This window comes from Juglans regia, chromosome 4, assembly GCF_001411555.2.
Source record: "Juglans regia cultivar Chandler chromosome 4, Walnut 2.0, whole genome shotgun sequence".
In the NCBI taxonomy this organism is placed as follows: domain Eukaryota; kingdom Viridiplantae; phylum Streptophyta; class Magnoliopsida; order Fagales; family Juglandaceae; genus Juglans; species Juglans regia.
Window position 1 is genome coordinate 3935254 of NC_049904.1, and position 22387 is coordinate 3957640.

Consider the following 22387-nt stretch of genomic DNA (forward strand, 5'->3'; position numbering starts at 1 on the left):
TGCGGCTGTATGGTGGCAGTGTGTATGTTCATGGCGGTGAATTGAAAATAAGTGTAGAGAAAGTAAAGAGAGATAACACCAAGATTTACATGGTTCGGCGCCGGGCCTACGTCCATGGGGGTTTGGGGAGGAAAAATCCACTATAATATTCTTGTTTACAGTTTTTCATGATCTCTCATATCTCATTGTACAATGATGATGCTGAATATAAATTTACTGGAGAAGAAGCCTACACAAGAGCTCCTTGCGTATCTAGTTTTGAAGGAGAAGCCGAGGAAGGAAAAACTCTCTCTGGAGAAGAAGAACTCTGAAATGAGAAGAAGAAGAACCTCCTCTATTTATCTGATTGCATTTTCCTGCATGCGCCCCTGCAGGTAAGGCCTAACCTTTGCGTGTCTGATCGAGCCCCCTTGATAGGCCCCTGTACCCACCATACCTCCTGACCCCCCTTACGGTCCACTACTTCGTTAGAGCCCCAAGTCCCCTGCTATCCCATAGCCCTTACTTTTAGCTCTCTCCACATGCCTCCTTGGCCCCTTGTCCCCTACTTGGCCTTGGGCAAATATCTTTATCCCCTCACAGTACCCCACGCTTCTTAAGGGCGATTTGTTTAAAAAAAAAAGACATTGAGAATTTTCAAAGGTAAAAATGTAGCCGAATTGGTCTATTCGAGTACTTTTGGGAAATGAGTTCTGGAAGCCAGTCCTCGTTTCATTTGTCCCTTTGGTGCGAGCGGCAAATACTTTTGAACTTAGGGTTAGGCAAGGATGAGCTTGATCGCATAGAATGCGAGTGTGTAGCTCACCTGAGGCGAGAGATGGACTCGATTGCGTACGGTGCGAGCACGTAGCTTGCCTAAGGTGGGAGATGGACTTGACCAGGTCACGTGCAGTGCGAGCACGTAGCTCAGCTAAGGCGGGGAGATTGGCTTGACCGCGTATGGTGAGAGCGTGGAGCTCAGATGTGGCGGTTGGCTGGCTCGACTGCGTATGGTGCGGCGCGAATCTTGGATGAGGCGGGAGGCTAGCTTGACCACGTATGGTGCGAGCGCAAAGCTTGGATGTGGCGGGAGGTTGGCTCGACTGCGTATGGTGCGAGCGTGGAGCTCGGATGAGGTGAGAGACTCCCTCAATCGCGTATGGTGTGAGTGCGAAACTCGGATGTTTGTTGTTATTTGTAAAGTGTATGTTCGTTTGATGCTTTTGTTTTGTTGTTAGTGTTGTGATTTTTGTGAAGTAACCCACACAAAATGGTCAGAGGGCTCGTCGACCCCCTGGGTCCACCTTAGGTGGTTGCTGAGCCTGTTGGCTCGTTCCTGAAGGTAATCCGCGCATGGTGGTTGTGGAGCTAGGAGGCCCATTAACTCCGTAGGCTCGATCCCGAAGGTAACCCACTGGCAGTGGTTATGGTTCGAGCGTGGCACTCGGCGTGAGTCAAGGGACCCATCTTCTTGCGAGTGTAAGGACTCGGTTTTGTTGGACTGGAGGTCGGTGGCAAGTCTGGAGAATTGGGGCCTTACCCGCAGCGAATCAAGGGACTTGTCTTCTTGCGAGTGTAAGGACTCGACTTAGCGAGTCAAGGGACCTATCTTCTTGCGAATGTAAGGACTAGGCTTAATTGGACTAGGGGTCGGCAGCAAGTCCTAAGGCTTGGTCTTATCCCGCAGCGAGTCAAGGGACCCGTCTTCTTGCGAGTGTTGGGACTCGGCTTTGTTGGACAGGGGGTCGGCGGCAAGTCTTGGGACTGGGCCTTACCCGCAGCGAGTCAAGGGACCCATCTTCTTGCTAGTGTAGGGACTCGACTTTGTTGGATGGGGGTGCTCGTCCGTGCCAAATTGCTCCGCCAAAGAGCGAGGCCACATGACTGGTGTTTTCGCACTACAAGAAGTAATTTTGGTTAGTAGAAATAAATTCATACAAATTTTGTGAGACAATACCGGGAAGTTTCTAGTTGCTGTAGTTAGTTCTTACTTGACCGAAAATTTTTCGCAACTATTTGTCACTTTGCCCCTCTCCCATCTCTCTTATTTTTTTTTTTAGAGTCCATGAGCATCATTGCATGGGACATGCAAGCTTGACTCAACGTGGGTTCCAACAAGTGTCCTGCTATCGAGGAACCGCGTCTGAGCAAGTGAGAAACAGTCTGAATCGTGCAAATGAGGTTCCCGAGCTGAGGGGTGCCGTGAAGGGCTGGTGGCTTTCAAGTTGACGACTCCCAAGCAGATGATTTTCAATCCGGTGATCCCCATGAAGGTGGTTTTATCCCAAGCTGGTGGGCTGCCATGCATGAGGTTCCCGAGCCACTAAGTCCCATCTTGATGACTCCCGAGCGGGAGAGGCTGTGATGGAGACTCCTGAGTAGAGCAAGTGCTAGCTATGACTTCTGAACAGCGTGTTGATCGATCCTAAGTAGAGTAAATCCTGGGCAGAGAAGTCCCGAGGAGTTGGGCTATGGAGATTTTGGGCTGGTGGGCTGAAGAGGTGCCGAGCTATTGTCTCCCAAGTAGCAGGTTCCCGAGCTGAGGGGAGCAACATGAAGGGTCGGTGGTTCTTGGGCTGGCGACTACCGAGTAGATGACCTCAGAGCCGGTGAATTCTGAGCCACGTGAGGGTGGTTTCCCGAGCTAGGGGTTGCCATGCAGGTACTGCTTCTAGAGCCAAGGTGCTGCCATGGAGGACCATGAGCAGAGGAGGGGCCCATGAGGGGTGTGCCTGAGTCTAGGTGCTGCCATGGAGAACCATGAGCAGAGGAGGACCCAGTGCTGGGTGTTGCCTGAGCCGAGGTGCTGCCGTGGAGAACCATGAGCAGAGGAGGACCTCGTGCAGGGTGTTTGCTGAGTCGAGGTGGTTCAAGATATCGGCCACATGCATTCTCATGCAAGGGGCCGTACAGCGAGGCCCTCACTGAGGACAAGCGGCCATGGGTGGTCTCCGAGGGGAGAGACGATGCCGGCGGTTCGCATGGATATCGCCGGCACAGCCCCTGGCCGGGCCACGACGAGGCCACGACCCCTCCATGCGCACGTTGGCGTGCGCCATGTTGAGCTTACCAACCGCTAGGCATGGCCCCGAGGGAGGGAGGTCATATCACGCTAGACAGAAACTCTCGGAAGCCCAAGTGGTGGCTGCCGGAGAGTCAGAAGGGCTCATGGTGGCCAGCCGTGAGCCTCTCGAGGGCGTTGGGGAACGTTTACACGTTGCCCCACTGTGCACAGCTAGCACTTATAGTAACTGCCACGGCTGCGGCAGAGAATGCCGGCGGCCCTCGCGGCGGTTCAGAGTGCACGCTGATGGTGCCACGGTGCTGGCATGAGGCTGCCCACGCGTGCACCCGTCCAGTTGCCATGCATGACATTGTTCACAGTGCCATGCATAGCCTTTACATGCGTGGCGGCACTGTGCATTTAAGTGCACAGTGCCGTTTATGACACTTGTGCATGCAGACCACTGTGCACTTAAGTGCACAATAATTCCTTGCAAGCGCATGCACCCTGAGCATAGACTACACTCTCCCTTGTTGGGGAGACGAGCGGCCTGGGCATTCACACTGTAAGTGCCTTGTGCAAGCCCTTACGGGCGAGCCCCGATTCTGCTGTGACATCATTAATAAAAATAAGAGTAGAACAGTTTACTTATTTGGAGTAAGTTTCGCTTGTCTATTAGGAGATTACAGCGCACCGAAAATCGTCATTCTCCCACGTTCGGCTTAGAAAGTGTTTAGATCCCACAGGCGACGCCATTGTTGATGCGGTAAAAATCACTCAATAGGCTGAAAGGGGAGAAAGAGTCATTTTCGGCATAGGCCTCGTTCAGTGTCGTTTGGAACCTCCAGCAGTGTTCCAGTACTGCTGTACGGTGGCGGTGCGTACGTCCATGACGATGAACGGAAAATAAGTGCAGAGAATGTAAAAAGAGATGACACCTACATTTACATGGATCGGCATTGAGCCTATGCCCACGGGGGTTTGGAGAGGAGAAATCTACTATAATATTCTTATTTACAGTCTCTCATGATCTCTCATATCTTACTGTACAGTGGTAATGTTGAATATAAATTTATTGGAGAAGAGGTATTCATTGGAGCTCCCTATGTATCTGGTTTCGAAGGAGAAGTCGATGAAGGAAAAACTCTCTCTGGAGAAAAAGAACTTTGAAATGAGAAGAAGAAGAACCTCCTTTATTTATCTGATTGCATTTTCCCGCGTGCGCCCCCTGCAGGTGAGGCCCAACCTTTGCGTGTTTGACCGCGCCCCTCTTGACAGGCCTCGACACCAACCATACCTCCTGACCCCTAATAGCCCACTACTTCCTGACACTCCCACATCCCTGCTGTTTCCTAGCCCTTACTTTTAGCCCTCTCCACATGCCTCCTTACCCCCTTGTCCCCTACTGGGCTCAGGGCAAATATTTTAATCTCCTCACAGTTAATATAACGTCTTTTCCAATACAAATACTTACTAGGAGTCGTGACATAAACACGATAAGGCTCATCGACCACGGGTCCTATCCAAAAAGTTGCATCCATGATCCACCAGCTTTTATATAAATTACTGATATAGAAGGTAGGTTTTTTTGTTTTGGCTGGATTGATAAAAAGGTAGTTACTGGGTAAGGTGTGGATTTTGCGTCTGCATTCATCTCTCTAACTTTCTAATTTGCCTTCTGATTTGATATTATATGAAAAATCTGATGTCAAATTAAGATCTCATTCAATACTACGATGTCACCCCATTACAACAAAAATACTTTTTTTTACGATTTTTTTTTAATTTAATTTAAAAAAGACATTTCTATTGTAGTGATGTGCGGACTTAGACGAGAGATACAAGACATGATTATTTTATGTCGTGCTCGCTATTTAAATCTATTAAAACATATCAAGTCCGTGTAGAAAATATTTTTTTTTTTATCCAATTGACATGCAAATTGAAAAATTATATGATCAGTGATGTGAAGGGTACGGTCTTGCAAATAAAAATACCTAGTAACAATCATATGCATGCAAGAACGATAATTTACTTAGAAAGATAATGTTCTCTTCAATATATATATATATATGGTTACGTGAACTTAGGGTCTTACTTCCACTATAATTTAATGAATATATAAATGAAATAAGTCGACTTAATAAGTTTATAACATGAAGAGGATAGGACCAATATGATTGGAATAAGATGACACTGTCAAACAACGAAGCCGGGATGGGGAAATATTAGACTCATTAATTTACTTAAATTGATTGCAATCTTTTTATAGCATTTTTTTTTGGCTTTATCTTTTTATAGCATTTGATTGGAATGAGAACTCGCGTGATACCCGCATGCAATGCCATCCACGTCGTGCCATCACTCTTTTAAAAGAAAAATGATGACCATTGCGAATAGAGACGCATTACTCTTTTAAAAGAAAAATGATGATCATCATGAATGATTTTATTTTAGAGTTATTCTATTATTAAGTTGGTGTGGTGTGTATAGCACATCATCTACATAATTTAAATGATAAGATTTGATTTATAAGACAAATTTTAAAACTGATTTTTCAAATCAAATTATATTATATAAACAGTACTTTACTAGATGTGCTCTACATACCGACTTAATAATAATTTTTTTTTTTTTTACTTTTTTGGATTGGCTAAAATTTATTGATATTTAACTAAATCTTAAATAACTAAAAAACCCTCCATTTTGATATTAGATTAATTATTCAGTATTCAATATGCATTTGAGTTATAATACCTATGGGTGATACTCACATGGTGCGGGGCATGGTGGACCCGTGCGGTGTGGTGGACCCTTCCTCGCACCTCGCCCAGCACCATGTGGGGGATCCGCCCAGTCCAATGCTACTCATGGCCCATTGGGCCTAAAAACTATTTTTTGTTTCAAAAAATATTTTTGGACCCAAATTATCATATAATTTAAATTGTAAATTAAAATTTATATATACAACAAAAATTTAAAAAATGATGCTGGGGACGGTTTGGGCCCCAATGTACAACTTTGCTGAAATTGGAGTTATTCTAAGAAATGATGCTGGGGACGGTTTTGTTTGCTCTGATTAGATGGGAAATGAGAGTTTTTGATGTTGATGATTTTGAAGCTTTGGCGGCTTTGAGAGGGTTAGAGATGATATTCCATAAGGGTTTTTCAGGACTGATCTTGGAAGGAGACTTATTGCATGTGACAAATACAGTAGCTTCTTTACCACTTTTACAGATTGTGACATTTGCCATGTTGGTAGATAGAGTGTTGGTAGATGATACAGCTCAATGGTGGCATACCTGTCCTGATGTTGTATTAAATAGAGTGTTGTTGGATGCTAAACCGTAATTAATTTGTCTATGTTTGGTATATGTTAGTTGTCATTATACATGTCAATATAACTTGTTCTTGATTATTCAAGTATGAATGAAGTGTATCTTATTTTTTTAATTTTCTAAGTTAAAAAATTATCTCATAATATTTCATTAATAAAAATATGTGCTTCACGTATCTTAAAAGACGTGTGTTAATATTTTAAACGTATCTAATTTTAGAAGTAAACATTACTGTAAAAGCAATATAAATGAGATTTTTTTAACTAAAATATGAGAATATGAGATAATCCAATGTCAATATTGGAAAGGACAATGAAGAAACAGATGTAGAAATAGAGACAACTTCCAAAACAAAGGGGACTAAACAGGAACAAGAGGAATCCACTGAAGAATATCATTCTTCTTCTCTTTTTTCGGAAGAAAAGGAGGATCTGGACAAAATGGATGAAACAGAAAAGATACGAATGAATGGAAAGTTAAAAACAAAGGATGAATTCCACTTTAAAGAGATACGCTATAAAAATAGACCAATTTATGAAACTTCATATCTAGGGCTGCCTAGCATGTACCCGTAGTGCATTTCTAATTTTTTTCCTTTTTATTTTTAAATACTTTTTAAGCATATTTAAACAAAAGAAAAGTACATATTCATTGTAGTTACTTTCTTAACTATTAAAAAAATAAAAAATAAAAAAACACTAGCTATCAAACTGAGAAGGCAAAATAGGGACTACCTAACAATTTCCCATTTGAAAACACTACTTAACAAAGGAAACTACAGTTCAAATGGTGGCTACAAAATGCTTAAGTCCGGATGTGACACAAAGCATTCATCATTCAATGTTGAAAGAATGTGTGATGCATGCCAGGTACTCTCAATGCCCTTAGTTCGAGGCAAGTTAAGAGACTTTGCTTTGTATGCGAGGGCCGGACAGTGAAGGGATTGTCACCACCTGTAGTTTGTAGCAAGTCAAAAGATTTGACTTTGTGTGCGAGGGTTAGGCAGTAAATGGACTGTTACCGCTTGTTGTTTGTAGCGAGTTAAGGGACTTAACTTTCATGGGCGAGGGCCGAAGCAGTCATGGGACTGACATTGCCATTGTTTGCTACAAGCCAAGGTACTCTGCTTTGCTGAAGGAGATGCTCAACCGCTCTACTGTTGTGGGAGGTAAGGCTCGACTGCGTTGCTGCGATGGGAGGCAGGCAAAAATCGATCGAGTTGTTGTGATGGGAGGTAGGCAAAACTTGATCGAGCTATTGCGATAGGAGGCAAACCTTAACCGGGCTGCTGCGACTGGAGACAAAGCTCAACCAAGCTGTTGTGATGGAAGATAGAGCTCGATCGCGCTGTTGTTACAGGAGGTAGGACTCGACCACCCACAGAGCTCGATCATGCTATTGTTACAGGAGGTAGGACTTGACCGCCCACAGAGCTCGACCACCTTGAGAGGTTTTCGCCGAAAACCAAATGGTTAGTGTACTACAAATCACAAGTTTGAGACTTGCCAACCTGATCTAAGCGGAGGCACTTCTGGTAAGCATTCAATTTCTACAATGCTTGAGTGAGGCGTGAGGTGTCGAGGTGAGGCTCAAAGGTTGAATAGTCCTTTTGTTATTTGCTTTTGTTGCCCGCAACACTCTTTGGTGCTTGGCCGCATGGCACTGGGGCCACATCGGGCGTGTGTCAGTTTGGAGCACTCGGCCAGGATAAATGGAAGGCGAACTCGGCCAATCTGCTCTTATAGAAGATGGAGCTCGACATCATTGCTCTAGCGAGAGATGGAGCTTGACTGCGTTGCTGCGGTGGGAGATGGAGCTCGACCGCACTGTTGTGGTAGGAGACCGAGCTCGACCGCTTTGAGAGGTTTCCTAAAAAAAACCAAATAGGTCAGTGTAGATAATCAAACTCACAAGTTTGAGATTTGCAAACCTGAGTCATTTTGGCAATGATGAAGACACGGGATGACCGCGATACCAAACGGTTTATTCTCAAATTAAGATGCCCGAGTGGTGCCCAAGAGGGGCTTCGTAGCCTGTGTTTCGTGCTACGCGGGTGATTTCAGACGAATTATATTCTTGGGGCATGTAGCCACTGTGATTCTCATGGAACCTCGAGGAGTTTGCAGGGAACCTCCAAAAACTAATTTTGTTAGTAAAAATGAAATTCAAATAGAAAATTTGAGAGAGACAAACCAGAGCAATTTAGCTGCTACTTTCAATTCTCCCTCGAGAGATTGTTCATTGCTAAATGATTTTTGCACGAGAAAATTGTCTGGCCTTGTGCACTTTTGTAGCAACAAAGATTTTCTGTCTTTGAATGATGATGATGATGATTATTATTATTATTATTATTTACCATTGAATCTAGGCAAGCAACTAAGTGTGATGAGAAACTTACTTTATGTGAGCAATTAAGTGTGACAAGAAACTTACTGTGGGCGAGCAATTAAGTGTGGCGAGAGACTTACAGTGGGCGAGCAACCTACTCTGGACGAGCAAAGGTGAAGGCGACAAACTCCTCTATGGGAAGCGAAGTTTTTGTGTTGAGGTGCTTCCACATTGTGGGATGTCGTCGTCTCCATTTGTTTGCTTAGTGTGGAAGGCGAGAATGTTTCTACCCGCCGTGGGCAGCTGCTCAGCTAGTTCCTGCTGTGGGTACTATAAGGAGTGTAATCCCCTAGACCTGGGCTAGAGCGAACGGGCCTGGCCCAGGTCGCTTGAGTAACATGGGCTGAGACTAGACCAAAGAGGGCCGGCCAGACCCAGAAGTATGGATTGCTACTGACCACCCACGATCAAGGCGCTAAGGCCAAATCGAAGTGTCAGGAAGGACCCTGACCCCCAGGGGTTGAAAGTAGCGGAGACAAAGGCACCGATAACTCAGAAGCAGGGTGTCAGGGACAATCCTTGCACTCAAGTATTAACGGCGAGCTCGCCTGACCATGGCCACGCCGCATTAAATGGAAGACAATGCCAAGCACGACACGACCTGGACTGAGGTGTCAGTGGTCACCACAATCAGGTGTGGGGCCCAACCACCTAACAAAAGGTTAACATGGATCATGGTAGGAGGGGATCTGGGTGACACCCCACGACCCGATTAACAGGTACGGGTAATACCTCCTCGAATCCCTTCACCAGAAGATCACATTGGCCAGGTATATAAATACCCTCATATGCCCTCTGGGGGGCTCCCTCTGATTGAATGTTTTTCTTTAACACTTGCCTTGCCACTCTCTCCCAACAACTGACTTAGGCATCGCAGGTGCCACAACGCCTTGAGCCCCCCATTCTCTATCTCAACAGGATCTAGACTGAAATTAGCAGCATGGAGTTGCCCAGACTGTGAAACATGACATCAACATGTGACTTTGTGGTGGCAAGCCATGGTTTTTTAGCGGCCACTTCAAGGTGGTGAGCATTCGCTCATATGTGACGAATGATCTTAGTGCAAGTGAGGCTGGGCGACGTGAGCCATAGTGGAGAGGAGCGCGAAGGTGGTGGCAAACAAAGTCGCTGGTGGTTTCTGATCTCCCTGTCATTGGACTCTACATCTATGATGTTGCTGGTAAGCTTGTAGGAAAGAGGTTGCAGGCTGGTGGCACAGAGGAGGCTTTTCGGCCGGTTTATGTTGGGTGTGACGGTTTAGAGTTCTTCGTGTGCTGGGGATGCCATGGTGGCAATAGAAATTGCCGGCCGGTAGACCGATTCCATGCATGATGGCCACATTACAACTCCCAGGTTAGGGGGTGTGTTTGGCCGTTTGCCTGCCTACTTCGTTGCTTCGCCTCCAATGGTAGATCCTGTCGTCGATGACTTCCAGGTGTTCCCCACGGTGGCTTCTACACTTGTTGGCGTTCTCACACCTCCACATGTGAGATGCCTTCGCCCGACCACCTGCATGCATGTTTGAGGCACCATACACGACAATTCTTTAGGTGGATGGCGCTTCTCCACGTGCATAGTGCACGCCATGTAGCCTGCCTTTTTTTTTTTTTTTTCTTTTGTAACAATACTTACTAAAAAGAAATAATCCAAAAGTAAACACTTTACAGAGCAATTTAGTTAGATATAATCAGAATACCAATCGAATTAGCAAACTTTTTGTATTTTCATTATTTCACAGATCAATAAGGCGATAATAACGTAGGTCGTTTTGCAATTTCGAGAGTGTATTGAAAATCAAAGGCTTGCATCGCAGTTCCCTGGATTGAAAATAATAATAATAAAAATGATAGTAGATGAAAGGTTGAAGAGATCTTATCTGCTTTTTCTGGAGATGTTCTTGAGCCGTGGAATCATACTTCTTCCATTTTCGGTACAGAGAATAAGTCAATTCCACAGACAATACAAACTGTTAATGCCAAAAATCGCACAATAGGTAGGAACGGAGGAAAGAGTTATCTCTGCCCACGATGATGATTCAGACTTCGATACGGTGCTTTTCGCATTCATCAATGAAATAAATAATAAATAAGCAAATAAAATATAAATGTAGAGATACAAAGATTTACGTGGTTCAATGTAATGCCTACATCCACATGGAGTTTGGGGACAAATTCTACTATGATAGGTGATTTTATATATCTCTCATGACCTTACATATCTCTTAATACATTAGAGAAATTTAGGGTTTCGAGAGATTGAAGATGATGCCTCTGTTGAGAGAAGATCATTTGGAGTCATTGTGCATGGTGGAGTACTTTGTGCGTAGAGAAGTCGTAGAGAGCTTGTGCAGATTTGTAGAGATATTTTCCTCTTATAGAGATTTCTTTCATTCGTTGAAGTGATTGAGTCCTACTTGCCTTATGAAGCCCTTTCCTTTTAAGAGTCTTAGTCAACTTGCTTTATATCTTGGCTTTATTTCTTCCATTTTTTTTAGTGATAGGTTTTCAATGGGCTAAACCTAATCAGCTTTCCCTAACATCCTCCATGATCGAATTAGTTTGATTTATCTAGTTATCAATACAAAAGCAATACTGGAAATTAATGGCTCATTTGGGATATTTTAGAATTTCTATGAATATTAGTGAAATAGTTCGAGTTAAGATGATTTATTGGGTTTTGAAAAATGAGTGAAAAAAAACTGAATAAAATATTATAAAGTTAAAAAATTATTTGAATATTATTTTTATTTTGAAATTTGGAAAGTTGTAAAGTTTTTTGTGTTTTGTGTGAATTTAGAAAAATTGTATTGTTTAGGTAATGATTAGATGAAAAAGTTAAACATTTGAAATTGAAAACATTTTGTGTTTTGAGTAATGTTTAGAAAAAAAATATCTAAAAATACTTGCAAATATGTGAGAATCATAGTGTCACCAAACATACCCTACCTCGTTTGTTTTCACAAAATTTCTCAACTCATCTCATCTAATTATTACAACTTTATTAAATTTTTACACAAAATAAAATAAACAATTCAAATTTTCCAATCTTAAAACAAAAATAATATTAAAAAATAATATTTTATTCAATTTTTAATTTTTATCTCAACTCAACTTATCTCATCTGTAAAAGTAGATGAGATGAGATAAACTGAGGCAACTCCTCCATAGTGCCGGACATAATGACCAACAACTCCTCCATAGTGCTGGACATAATGAGATTTCTGAATAAATTAATATATGTTGTAGTTTTCATTGAATTGGGAAATAGTTGGTACGTGAATAATTTTAGTACCGATGGTAAAGACATGACCAGAATAATGGGATAACAATGAGTTGAATGTATTGATGATTAAAAAAAAATCAGAAGAATGTGATATATATGCATTGATCATCTGTTCGGAATTCTCATATTATATATTTTGAAATCCCATTTTGATGGAATACATTATATCCATATAATATATTCTAACCTCATACTTGTTTAATTTACTCCTTGAATGAGAAGTAGGTTTCTTGTTTTTTATTGAAATATAATCTAACTCCGTCATAAGTGATGTCTTTTAATAAAATTGGGGAGGGAGTCACTGAACATGTGACCTTCGACTATTTGAAAAAAAAAAAAAATTTACTAGCAAGATGCAGAGATCGATCCATCGATGAAATATAAATCCTTTTAATTTGTTCTTACATAAGGTGGTCCAAATTAAAAAGACTCCATTAATTTGGTGGGAAAGATCACTTTTAGTGCCACTGAATAATAGAACAATCTGTAATCAAATTTAATATTCATTAAAGTATAATAATTTTAAGTATATATTATGAATAAATAAATCATGTTTCAATTTTGTTGGAAACTTCTCTTGACTCGAGCATATAGAAGATGGTGGGTTTATGGTTGGCCCATTAATTTCTATCGCTGGAACATCCATTAATGCATGTTCAGGCCATTTGAAGGGCCAATTAATTTTATTAGGGGAATGATGTGTATTGTGTTTGCAATTAATTAAATACAACTTATTAACTCTTCTAGTGACGCCAAGTGCCTCGTCTCTTTATGCATGGAAATTAATGATTATTTTATGTATTAACCATATAATAATAACCATATAATATTATTATAAGGCATTATTGGCAGCTAAGGTAACTGATCCTTTGGAATGTCCAGTTAATCGTATTCTCAATCACCTACCCAAAGAGCTGACAAAGCATATTTCCTGATTGTATTACGACAACCATTTGTATTTAACATTAATATAATATGCTAGTTATATTCAGATGTTGATATGAGTTGAGTTCTTTATGAATAATAATGAGTTAATTGAGATGGTGAAGTGAGTTTTATGAAGCCTACCTACTCACTACATGAAGGGATCGGACTTTTTGCGGTGATTTAAATTGCTGCAAAAAGTGCTAATGTAGCCGTAAAAGAAATATTAGCATTCTCAGTCTTTCGCAACTAAATGGTCGGTTTTAATCCGTCATAAAAATATTTTTGCAGCGAAACATGAAATGGTCGCTAAAGATCTTTTATTCACGACGTTTTATATTGCCGCTAATTATAAATTAGTACGCCGGAAATGATCTGATTATGATACTGAAAAGACTTGCAGCCACGGACTAGCGTCCTTAATACCCCCAAAACACGCCGCCATTAATTGGGTTTAATTGCCGCGAAAGTTATTGAGTCGCAATGCCATTAACGGCAGTCCTATCCCCGTCGCAAAAAATAGAGAAAATCGCTGGGAAAGACTCAGTTTTTTTGCGTCGCTCAGGATAGTGCCGCAAATATCATTCCGTAATGTGAGTTGCCGTCGTTTCCAATGCGCCGCAAAAGCTGATTGGTAAACTATATGCCATTTTTTGCGATGCCACGGATAGCGTCACAAATGCTGTTGTAGTGAATTTTGTCGCGTCAACATAATTATTATCGTCGGAAATGGGTCTAATTTGCAATCCATTCCGGCGTTGTTTTTACCTTTAAAGAGTGTAATTTGTTAATTAAGTTGGTCCGTCGCAAGCAGAAATAAATGGGATACAAGTCAGTATATATTAACAATTCCAAACTTCTAATTAGATTTCCAGATTTCAGTTATATATAATTTCACTTTATCACATAGAAAAATTAATAATATTACAATTTTATTATTACGTACCTAACTTAACCCAACTTCAATCGTTTAGTTATTGGCTGAGTAACACAATTTACTAACAATTAGTAAACATCAACCCATATAATAAAGAATTTCTTACAATTAAATAAGGCAATCAATATTATATGGGAATGAAAGACGTCGACCTTCAGATATAATATGATTCAAGTTGCATGTTTAATGCTTATATATCCTATATAATGCACATGATCAGGTCCTTTGCTTATGTTACATATAGGTCTCGTTTGTTTTTAAAGATGAGATGAGATGAAATATAATTTTTTAAAATATATATGAATAGTATTTAGATATATTGAATATAGATGAGATAAGATGAGATAGAATAAAATTATGTTTATTTATAAAGATGAGATGAGATTAATTTGATTTTTTTGTAAAGAATTTATGGTTATGAGACCCACAATCATTTTACAATTTTTTTTTTTTTTTTGCTTTTTTGTTGGTTGGTTGTGTAAATGTGTTGTGTTTTGTTTTTTTTCCTCCAAACAATTTGGCGTTTTGCTTTTTTTTTTTTTTTTGAGGGGGTTTTCTGCTATTGGGACCTACTAACTTGAGTATGTGTTATTTTTTATTTTTATTTTTCTAACGTTCGGCGTTTGTCTCAGGACCCACTCATAAAAGCAACATACTGCTAAAACAGAGTACAGAAGAGGAAGAAAGGATAGGCTGGCAGTTTTTTTTTTTATAGTATAGTTCATGAATAGTAATAAAATAATAAGAGATAAAATGAGATGAAATAAGATGAGATGAGATAAAAAAATGAATGTTTATTTTCAGAGAATATCTGACCATACAAAACTTAGAAAAATTTTCAAAATTTTGTATTTTATCTCTCAAAGCAAACGAGGCCATAATTTCACCTCTTGCTCATTTTCCAGACCGTAACATACATACATACTAATGTTAGTATGTATGTATGTATATGTATGTATATGTACATGTGTGTGGAAACCTCAAATTCCCTATATATCAAATTCCCTAACATTAATCATCTTTATTTTATAAAAAAGAGGTCTTGATAGATATATACCTGTTTCGAAGGGCTGTGGCCATAAAAATATTAGTTGATGCAGCAGGTGGACCATGAATGAAGCAGGAAAATCATGATCACTAGGTTGCTCCAAGTGTGAATACCTTGCACCCTGACCAACGAGTTCATAGATGACAAGTATCTAGCAATGCTAATATTTTCTGCATCCCATCCAAAGTTTTTGGTACCATACCGTACTATGCCGTACCGGCCAATCGGCCGGTACCGGTGAAATAAGTGTTTCGTTTCGGCCGAAATTTTAGCTGTACCGGCCGGTATTTTATGTTTCGGCCGAAACACAAATTTTGGCCGGTACGCTTTTCAGCAGCTTGGTTGATGGCATTTTTGTAATTTTTGCAAACTCTAAGGGCAAGTTTGGCCTTTCACCACAAAATGAAAACCTATTTTGGCCTTAGTTTTGGTCCTTCAGATTTCAGAATTCTCAACTCTCAATTCTCAAACTTCATTTTCGGCGCCCAGGCTCCCAACATCTCACAAGTTCACGCAGCTGCAGCGCACCCGAGCTGTCCCAGACCAGCCAGCGGCCAGCAGTCCACTGCACGTCGCCGACCACCACAGGCCTCAACTCGATATTTTATTTTTACTATTTTTTTTGTTTATATTTATAACTTAATTTAATTATTTTTTTGTTACTTTTTTGATAAACAAATCAGAATTGTATTTTGATAGATGCTTTAGATTATATTGTTATAGTGTTTGTTTGTATTTTTATAGATATTTTAGATTATATTGTTATAGATGTTTGTTTTTATTTTGATAGATGTTTTAGATTATATTTTGATAGATGTTTTAGATTATATTTTTATAGATGTTTGTTTTTATTCTTATAGATGATGTTTTAGATTATATTTTTATAGATGTTTGTTTTTTATTTTGATAGATGTTTTAGATTATATTTTTATAGATATTTTAGATTATATTTTTATAGATGTTTGTTTGTATTTTTATAGATGTTTTAGATTATATTTTTATAAATATTTTAGATTATATTGTTATAGATGTTTGTTTTTATTTTGATAGATGTTTTAGATTATATTTTGATAGATGTTTTAGATAATATTTTTATAGATGTTTGTTTTTATTCTTATAGATGATGTTTTAGATTATATTTTTATAGATGTTTGTTTTTAATTTTTATTCTTATAAATGTTTTTGATTATATTGCATAAGTAGTTTAGATTTGATGAGTTTCTTCTTAATGACTTACTTATAAGTGTTAATTTTTTATACTTTAATAGTTATAAATGTCTAGTTGTCAATCAACTGGTGGTATGACTTCAACTCCAACACTTGCTCCTGTAAGATCAGAAGATCCAGTATGGGCCCATGCACGTGCTGTGCCAGTGGCAAGAAATAATACTGAATGTTTATATTGTAATAAAATAATTAGAGGTAGCGGGATCACTCGGTTGAAGCATCATCTAGCTGGAATTTCAGGCGATGTAGAAGCATGTAAAAAGGTGTCTGAAGATGTAAAATGGCAAATGAATGAGTTGCTTAATGAAATGAAAAAAAGCAAAGAGAAGAGAAGGAGAATAAGGTCAGAGATTGGAGGCGATATAGATTTAACATCTGATGATATTGATGATCGTAATAGTATGGAGGGACAGTCTCAGCTTTCAAAAGGTAAGGGGAAGTCGAAAGAATCTGGAACTGGAGAGTCAGTGGGGGGATTGAGTAGATTTTTTGCTCCAAGAACAACTCCTGGGGCCCAACCTTCAATTAAGAGTTCTATGTGTTCAAATGAGATGATTGTAAAAGCAAATATGGCTGTAGCACGCTGGTGGTATGATGCTAATCTACCTTTTAATGCTGCTCAATCTAAGTTTTATCAACCAGCTATCGATGCCATGACTGCCATTGGGCCATGACTCAAAGGCCCATCTTTATATGAGTTGAGAGGAAATTTGTTAAAAATGGCTGTGAATGAGATTCGAGATTATTTGCAACAAATTAAGAAGATTTGGAATGAGACCGGTTGTTCACTAATGGCAGATGATTGGACAAACCAAAAGCAACAATCAATAATCAACTTTCTTGTTTATTGTCCGAAAGGTACAATATTTTTGAAGTCTGTTGATACATCTGGTCTTAGAAAAGATGCTGAAACATTGTTTAATATCTTTGATGAGGTTGTTCAAGAAATTGGACCTGAGAATCTTGTGCAGTTCATAACGGACAATGATGCAAGTTATAAAGCTGCAGGAAAAAAGTTACAACAAAAGTATGGCTCTTTCTACTGGTCCCCATGTGCAGCTTATTGCATAGATTTAATGTTGGAGAATTTTTCTGATCCAAGATATTTTCCCCTTATTGATGATACCATAAAAAAGGTAAAAAAGATAACAAAATTCATCGATAACCATGGCTGGGTTTTGGCATTGATGAGAAAAGACTTTACCAAAGGTCATGATTTGTGTCGTCCTGCAGTTACAAGGTTTGCGACAAATTTTTTAAGTATCCAATGTTTGCTCTTGTTTAAGAAAGAACTCAGACAAATGTTTACTTGTGATAAATGGATTGCATCAAGTCATTCTAAGAGCAGCATAGGGAAAGAGATATCTGAGATTGTTTTAGAAGATAAAGAGTTTTGGGTTCAATGTCAATTCATTGTTAAAGTTAGTGAACCTTTGGTTCGTGTTCTACGACTTGTTGACGGGGATGAGAAGCCTGCAATGGGATACTTGTATGATGCAATGGAAAGAGCCAAAGAGAACATAAAAGCAAGATGCAATAACAAAGTCATTTTATTCAGTCCATTCACCAGGATCATTGATTCCAGATGAGATAGGCAACTTCACAGTCCATTACATGCGGCGGGTTGTTTTCTTAACCCTGGAATTTACTATAGCCCCAATTTTAAAAATAAAAATGATGTTATAAGAGGCTTCAACAGCTGTGTTATGAAAATGGAACTTGATCCCGATAATCAAGACAAGATCATTGCAGAACTTGACTTGTATAAGAATGCAATAGGTGAGTTTGGACATTCTTTAGCAATCCGCCAGCGTGATAAGATTAATCTAGGTATTATCATTTATCAATATCATTTGTTAAATAGTGTGACTTTGTACTTTAAATTTTATCTTATTTTATTTTTACTTGTATTTAATTAATAATTTATAATTGCATTATTGTTATAGTTGCATGGTGGACCCAATTTGGTTGCAAGGTTCCAACGCTTCAAAGGTTTGTTGTTCGAGTACTAAGTCAATGTTGTAGTGCAACTGGATGTGAGAGAAACTGGAGCACATTTGATTTTATTCATTCGAAGAAGAGAAATAGATTAGTGCATAAACGTTTGAATGACTTAGTATTTGTTCGTTATAACTTGAAGCTGAGAGAGAGGTAAATTTTTTTAATACTAATGTTTTCACTGTTGAAAAATATATAACATTTTCACTTATGTTTGATTTTATTTTGACAGGAGCATAAAAATGGGAAGAGATGCTTTAGATCCAATCAATCTTGAAAACATTGATTTGATGGAAGAATGGGTAGGTGAAGAATCTGAGCTTCTTGATGGAGAAGATTTGGATTGGGCAAGTATTGAGGAGCCATTGGCCTCACTAAATGAGGAAGACAATTATAATATTGGTGTTGATGTTGATGACGGAGATGACGTTGATGAAAATATTTTGATTAACATGTCGAATCCTGATCCTTATTGTCTTTTTGATGAAGATGATCATCTTTGATGACGTAGTGAAGTTACTGATTTTATCATGATAATATTGGTATTTATAACTTTGTGTTAGTTGTAACTTAAAACTTAAGACTTGTATTGAGAATATTGAGTTTGACTTATTTTGTTGTTATTTTGGAATACAGTTAATGCTTGTATATATATATAATTTATCCAGGTTTAAATTATTCCAAAACGGTATACAAAACGGTATCGGTACGGTACCGGTACCGAAACGGTATCGTGACCGAAATATTATGCCGGAACGGTACACGAAACGGTACCGGTACCGAAATATTTCATTCCAGTGCCTTGACCGGTATGGCTTCCGGTACGGTATTCAAAACTTTGATCCCATCCACCCAACCATGTATGCCATCATAAAAGGCACCCACAAAATTTTATAGATTCCTTCCCTCCCTATGACAACAAAAGCATTTCCCACCCGTGACAGCCAAGTAGGACACTAAAAAACAATACTGCTATGCACAGTCGCCTCATACAGACGGCGTGCAGTCGGCTGACGTGGCATAACGCCACGTCAGCTAATTTAAAAAAAAAATGCGAAACGAAGATGAAAAGCGGAAAGGGATTAGAAATCATTTTCCCGCTTTGTGTTGGTCCGTGAGCCGTGCGAGACCAGAAGGAGACCAGAAGATAGATCCTGCTACGGCCTTCTTCGTCGTTTTGGTCTGCAGTTGAAATCGATAGATCCTGGATCGAACGTCGTTGGGTGCCCAAAGCAAGGCCGGTCTGCGTTGGGCTGGGTCAAGGCGGAGCGCCGTTTGGGCTAACTTGGTGGGCTTCGTTTGGGTCAGGTTCGTGGGCCATCATCCCGGGTCAGATAACTGGGCCAGCTTTTCGGGTCAGCTTCGTGGGTCGGTTTCGTGGGTCATCTTCATCCCCAAACCGTCACACCGTGGGTCATCTTCATCTGTGAATCTGAAATTTTCACTTTGCATTTTGATTAAATGTTTTGGTTTGCTGATAAACAATGAAACATGTTATGATTTAGTTGTTTTTTTTCTTCCATTGTTGTTGTGATTTAGCTGATTTTTTTCTTCCACAGCTTGGTTTTTTTCATCCAATTCATGTTGTAATTTAGTTGTTTTTTTTTTTCATTGCTGTTGTGATTTATTTAGCTGTTTTTTTCTTCCACAGTTTCATTTTTTTCTTCCGTTGCTGGTGATTTAGCTGTTTTTTCTTCCACAGCTTGGTTTTTTTCTTCCACAACATATAGTGATTTAGTTAGTTTTTTTTTTTCATGTTGTGATTTAGATTTGATATTGTTAAATACAAGATTTTTGCATTGCATAGAGTTAGATATGTGAAAATTTGTTAGCTGAAAAATTAATTTACTTGTTAAATATTGTGGTTTAATTATTATGAGAACAAAGGCCCAATGAAATATTGTGTGTTTTTCGTGGAAGATTAGTTCTAGCTGCTAATTTGTTAAATTAACAAATTAAATTAGTCTAGTTTGTTTTTACAGATAAAATGAGATTATTAAAACAAACGAGGCGCGGTTCTTCTGTGTTACAACCTAGCTTGAAACACACCACTACAAAATGCATTGACTAAGCCATACTCCAAACTCATAAATTTTTCCATATGACATCAATCTTTTCAATCAAACAACTCGATTTTTTTTTCAAGATATTCATAGTCTCTAAAATCATAATCCTTGGTGCATACTTCATAAAACGTGTATGGTAATGTGATATGTTCATAGAATGTACTTGACCTAAAGCTTACATTTAAAATAAATAAATAAATAAATAAAAAAATAAATTGGGTTGTTAATTAGTTAATTTAATGCATACTTAACTTGCATCAAACGACATTTAAGTGCATTCATATAAAAGGTGACAAATTCCCATTACCTATTGACTGAAGAAATTAGAAGAGTTTGAATTGATTAATATATTTGTAGTTGCAAGCATCAAAGATATATAATTTACTCTGTATGCATGGACGTTAATTAATTAGGCTCAATGAAATCATGTCTGGCATGTGTAAATCTTATGTGATGCTAAGCAAATTTTGATTAGTTTTTTTTTCTTCTAAGAAGTGTGTACAATATTAGTCTTCACTCTTGGTTGATTAAAGTAATTTTCCTGATAACTTATCAAAGACTGACTTTGGATATTGAACAACTTGTACAGGGTATGGGAAAAGGAGAAGAACACCCATCTCCGCTAACACCATCTAGCTCAAATCCGTCAAACTCAGTATGCTATTTCATAATTAAAGTTCTTAATTGCAGCTCAATGTTTAAAATCCTAATTATTATTATTATTATTATTTTTATGTTAGGACATCCCTCAAAGTGGTCTACTAAACTATCAACATTACATGCACGGTTACTTTGGACCAGTGCCTGCATGGTCACCAGCTTTCTTGCCATATCCAGATGGAACTAATAATCCAAGCAACATTCAGGTGGTTTTTCAACTTCCTTCTTAATTTTTAGTTATAAGATAATTATTTTTGAAACAAATTAAATGTTTTAATTTTTTTGTTTTAAGCAAAACGTTGGTTACCCATTTCAATTTGGAATGGGACCTTCGAGGCCATTTATCGCTAGAAGCTTTGCAACGAGCGCAAAAGTTGGTCAAGAAGATAGACCTGATTGTCTACAAACTGAAGCGCCATGTACTTCTGCTATAGTAGATGAAGAAATTTTGTTGGATAGATCAGATGAACGGGAAACTGACGATGGCACTACCGGTACATCACAGGTAGTGCCATCGTCAGATGGTGATGATATCATTGAGAAATCAAAATCGGGGATGGAGTTCAATTCGTTTGAAAATTTGTTCAGCTATTATAAGCTTTATGGTAAAAAATGTGGATTTGAGGTGATGACACAAAAGAGTGAAAGGTCAGAGGATCAGAGTGTGAGATATGTCACCCTCGGTTGTGCACGGGGAGGGAAGGCCCGAATTAAGAGTTCCAATCTCGCCAACCCACGTCCGACGGGAAAAACGGACTGTAAGGCAAGAATTAATGCCTTAAGAGTCGAGGGAAAGATGTGGTTGACAACAGTGCACAATACACATAATCATGGCCTCAGTCCAATGAAATTCCACTTCTTTCGATGTAACAGAGAAGTGAGTGAGTACTTTAAAAGAGTCCTAGACACAAACGACTTAGCTGGCATCCGATTGAATAAGAGTTACGGATCTCTTGTCGTTGGAGCTGGTGGCTTTGAGAACCTCCCATTTTTGGAAAATGATTGTCGCAATTACATCGACAAAACACGACATCTACGACTTGGCGCAGGTGGTGCTGGAGCACTTCAAGATTATTTTATGAGGATGCAGTACAAGAATAACAGATTTTTTGCATTGATGGATTTAAACAATGATGGGAGGTTAAAAAATGTTTTTTGGGCAGATCCACGTAGTCGGGCAGCCTACCAGTATTTTGGAGATGTAGTTACATTCGACACCACATACCTGACGAATAGGTATGGGATGCCATTTGCACCATTTGTTGGTATAAACCACCACGGCCAGTCGATTCTTTTGGGAGCTGGGTTGATTTCCAGTGAGGACACGGAGACCTTTACATGGTTATTCCAAACCTGGTTGCAGTGTATGGACGGTATAGCTCCAAAGACTATTATTACTGATAAAGACAGAGCAATGAAAAATGCAATTGCTATTGTCTTTCCAGAAACTCGACATAGGTTATGCCTATGGCATATACTGAAGAAAGTCCCTGAGAAGCTTGGGTCATATGCTGCATATAGAAGTGGGCTGAAAAC

At 39.2% G+C, this 22387-nt stretch overlaps 1 protein-coding gene across 1 annotated transcript; it reads left to right on the top strand.

Moving 5' to 3' along the window:
- The first annotated feature begins 16846 nt into the window (after positions 1–16846).
- Positions 16847–17716, top strand: LOC109006736. The gene has a single exon (XM_018986113.1). It carries the CDS (start codon positions 16847–16849, stop codon positions 17714–17716), a length of 870 nt encoding a protein of 289 aa, XP_018841658.1.
- Positions 17717–22387: the final 4671 nt, after the last annotated feature.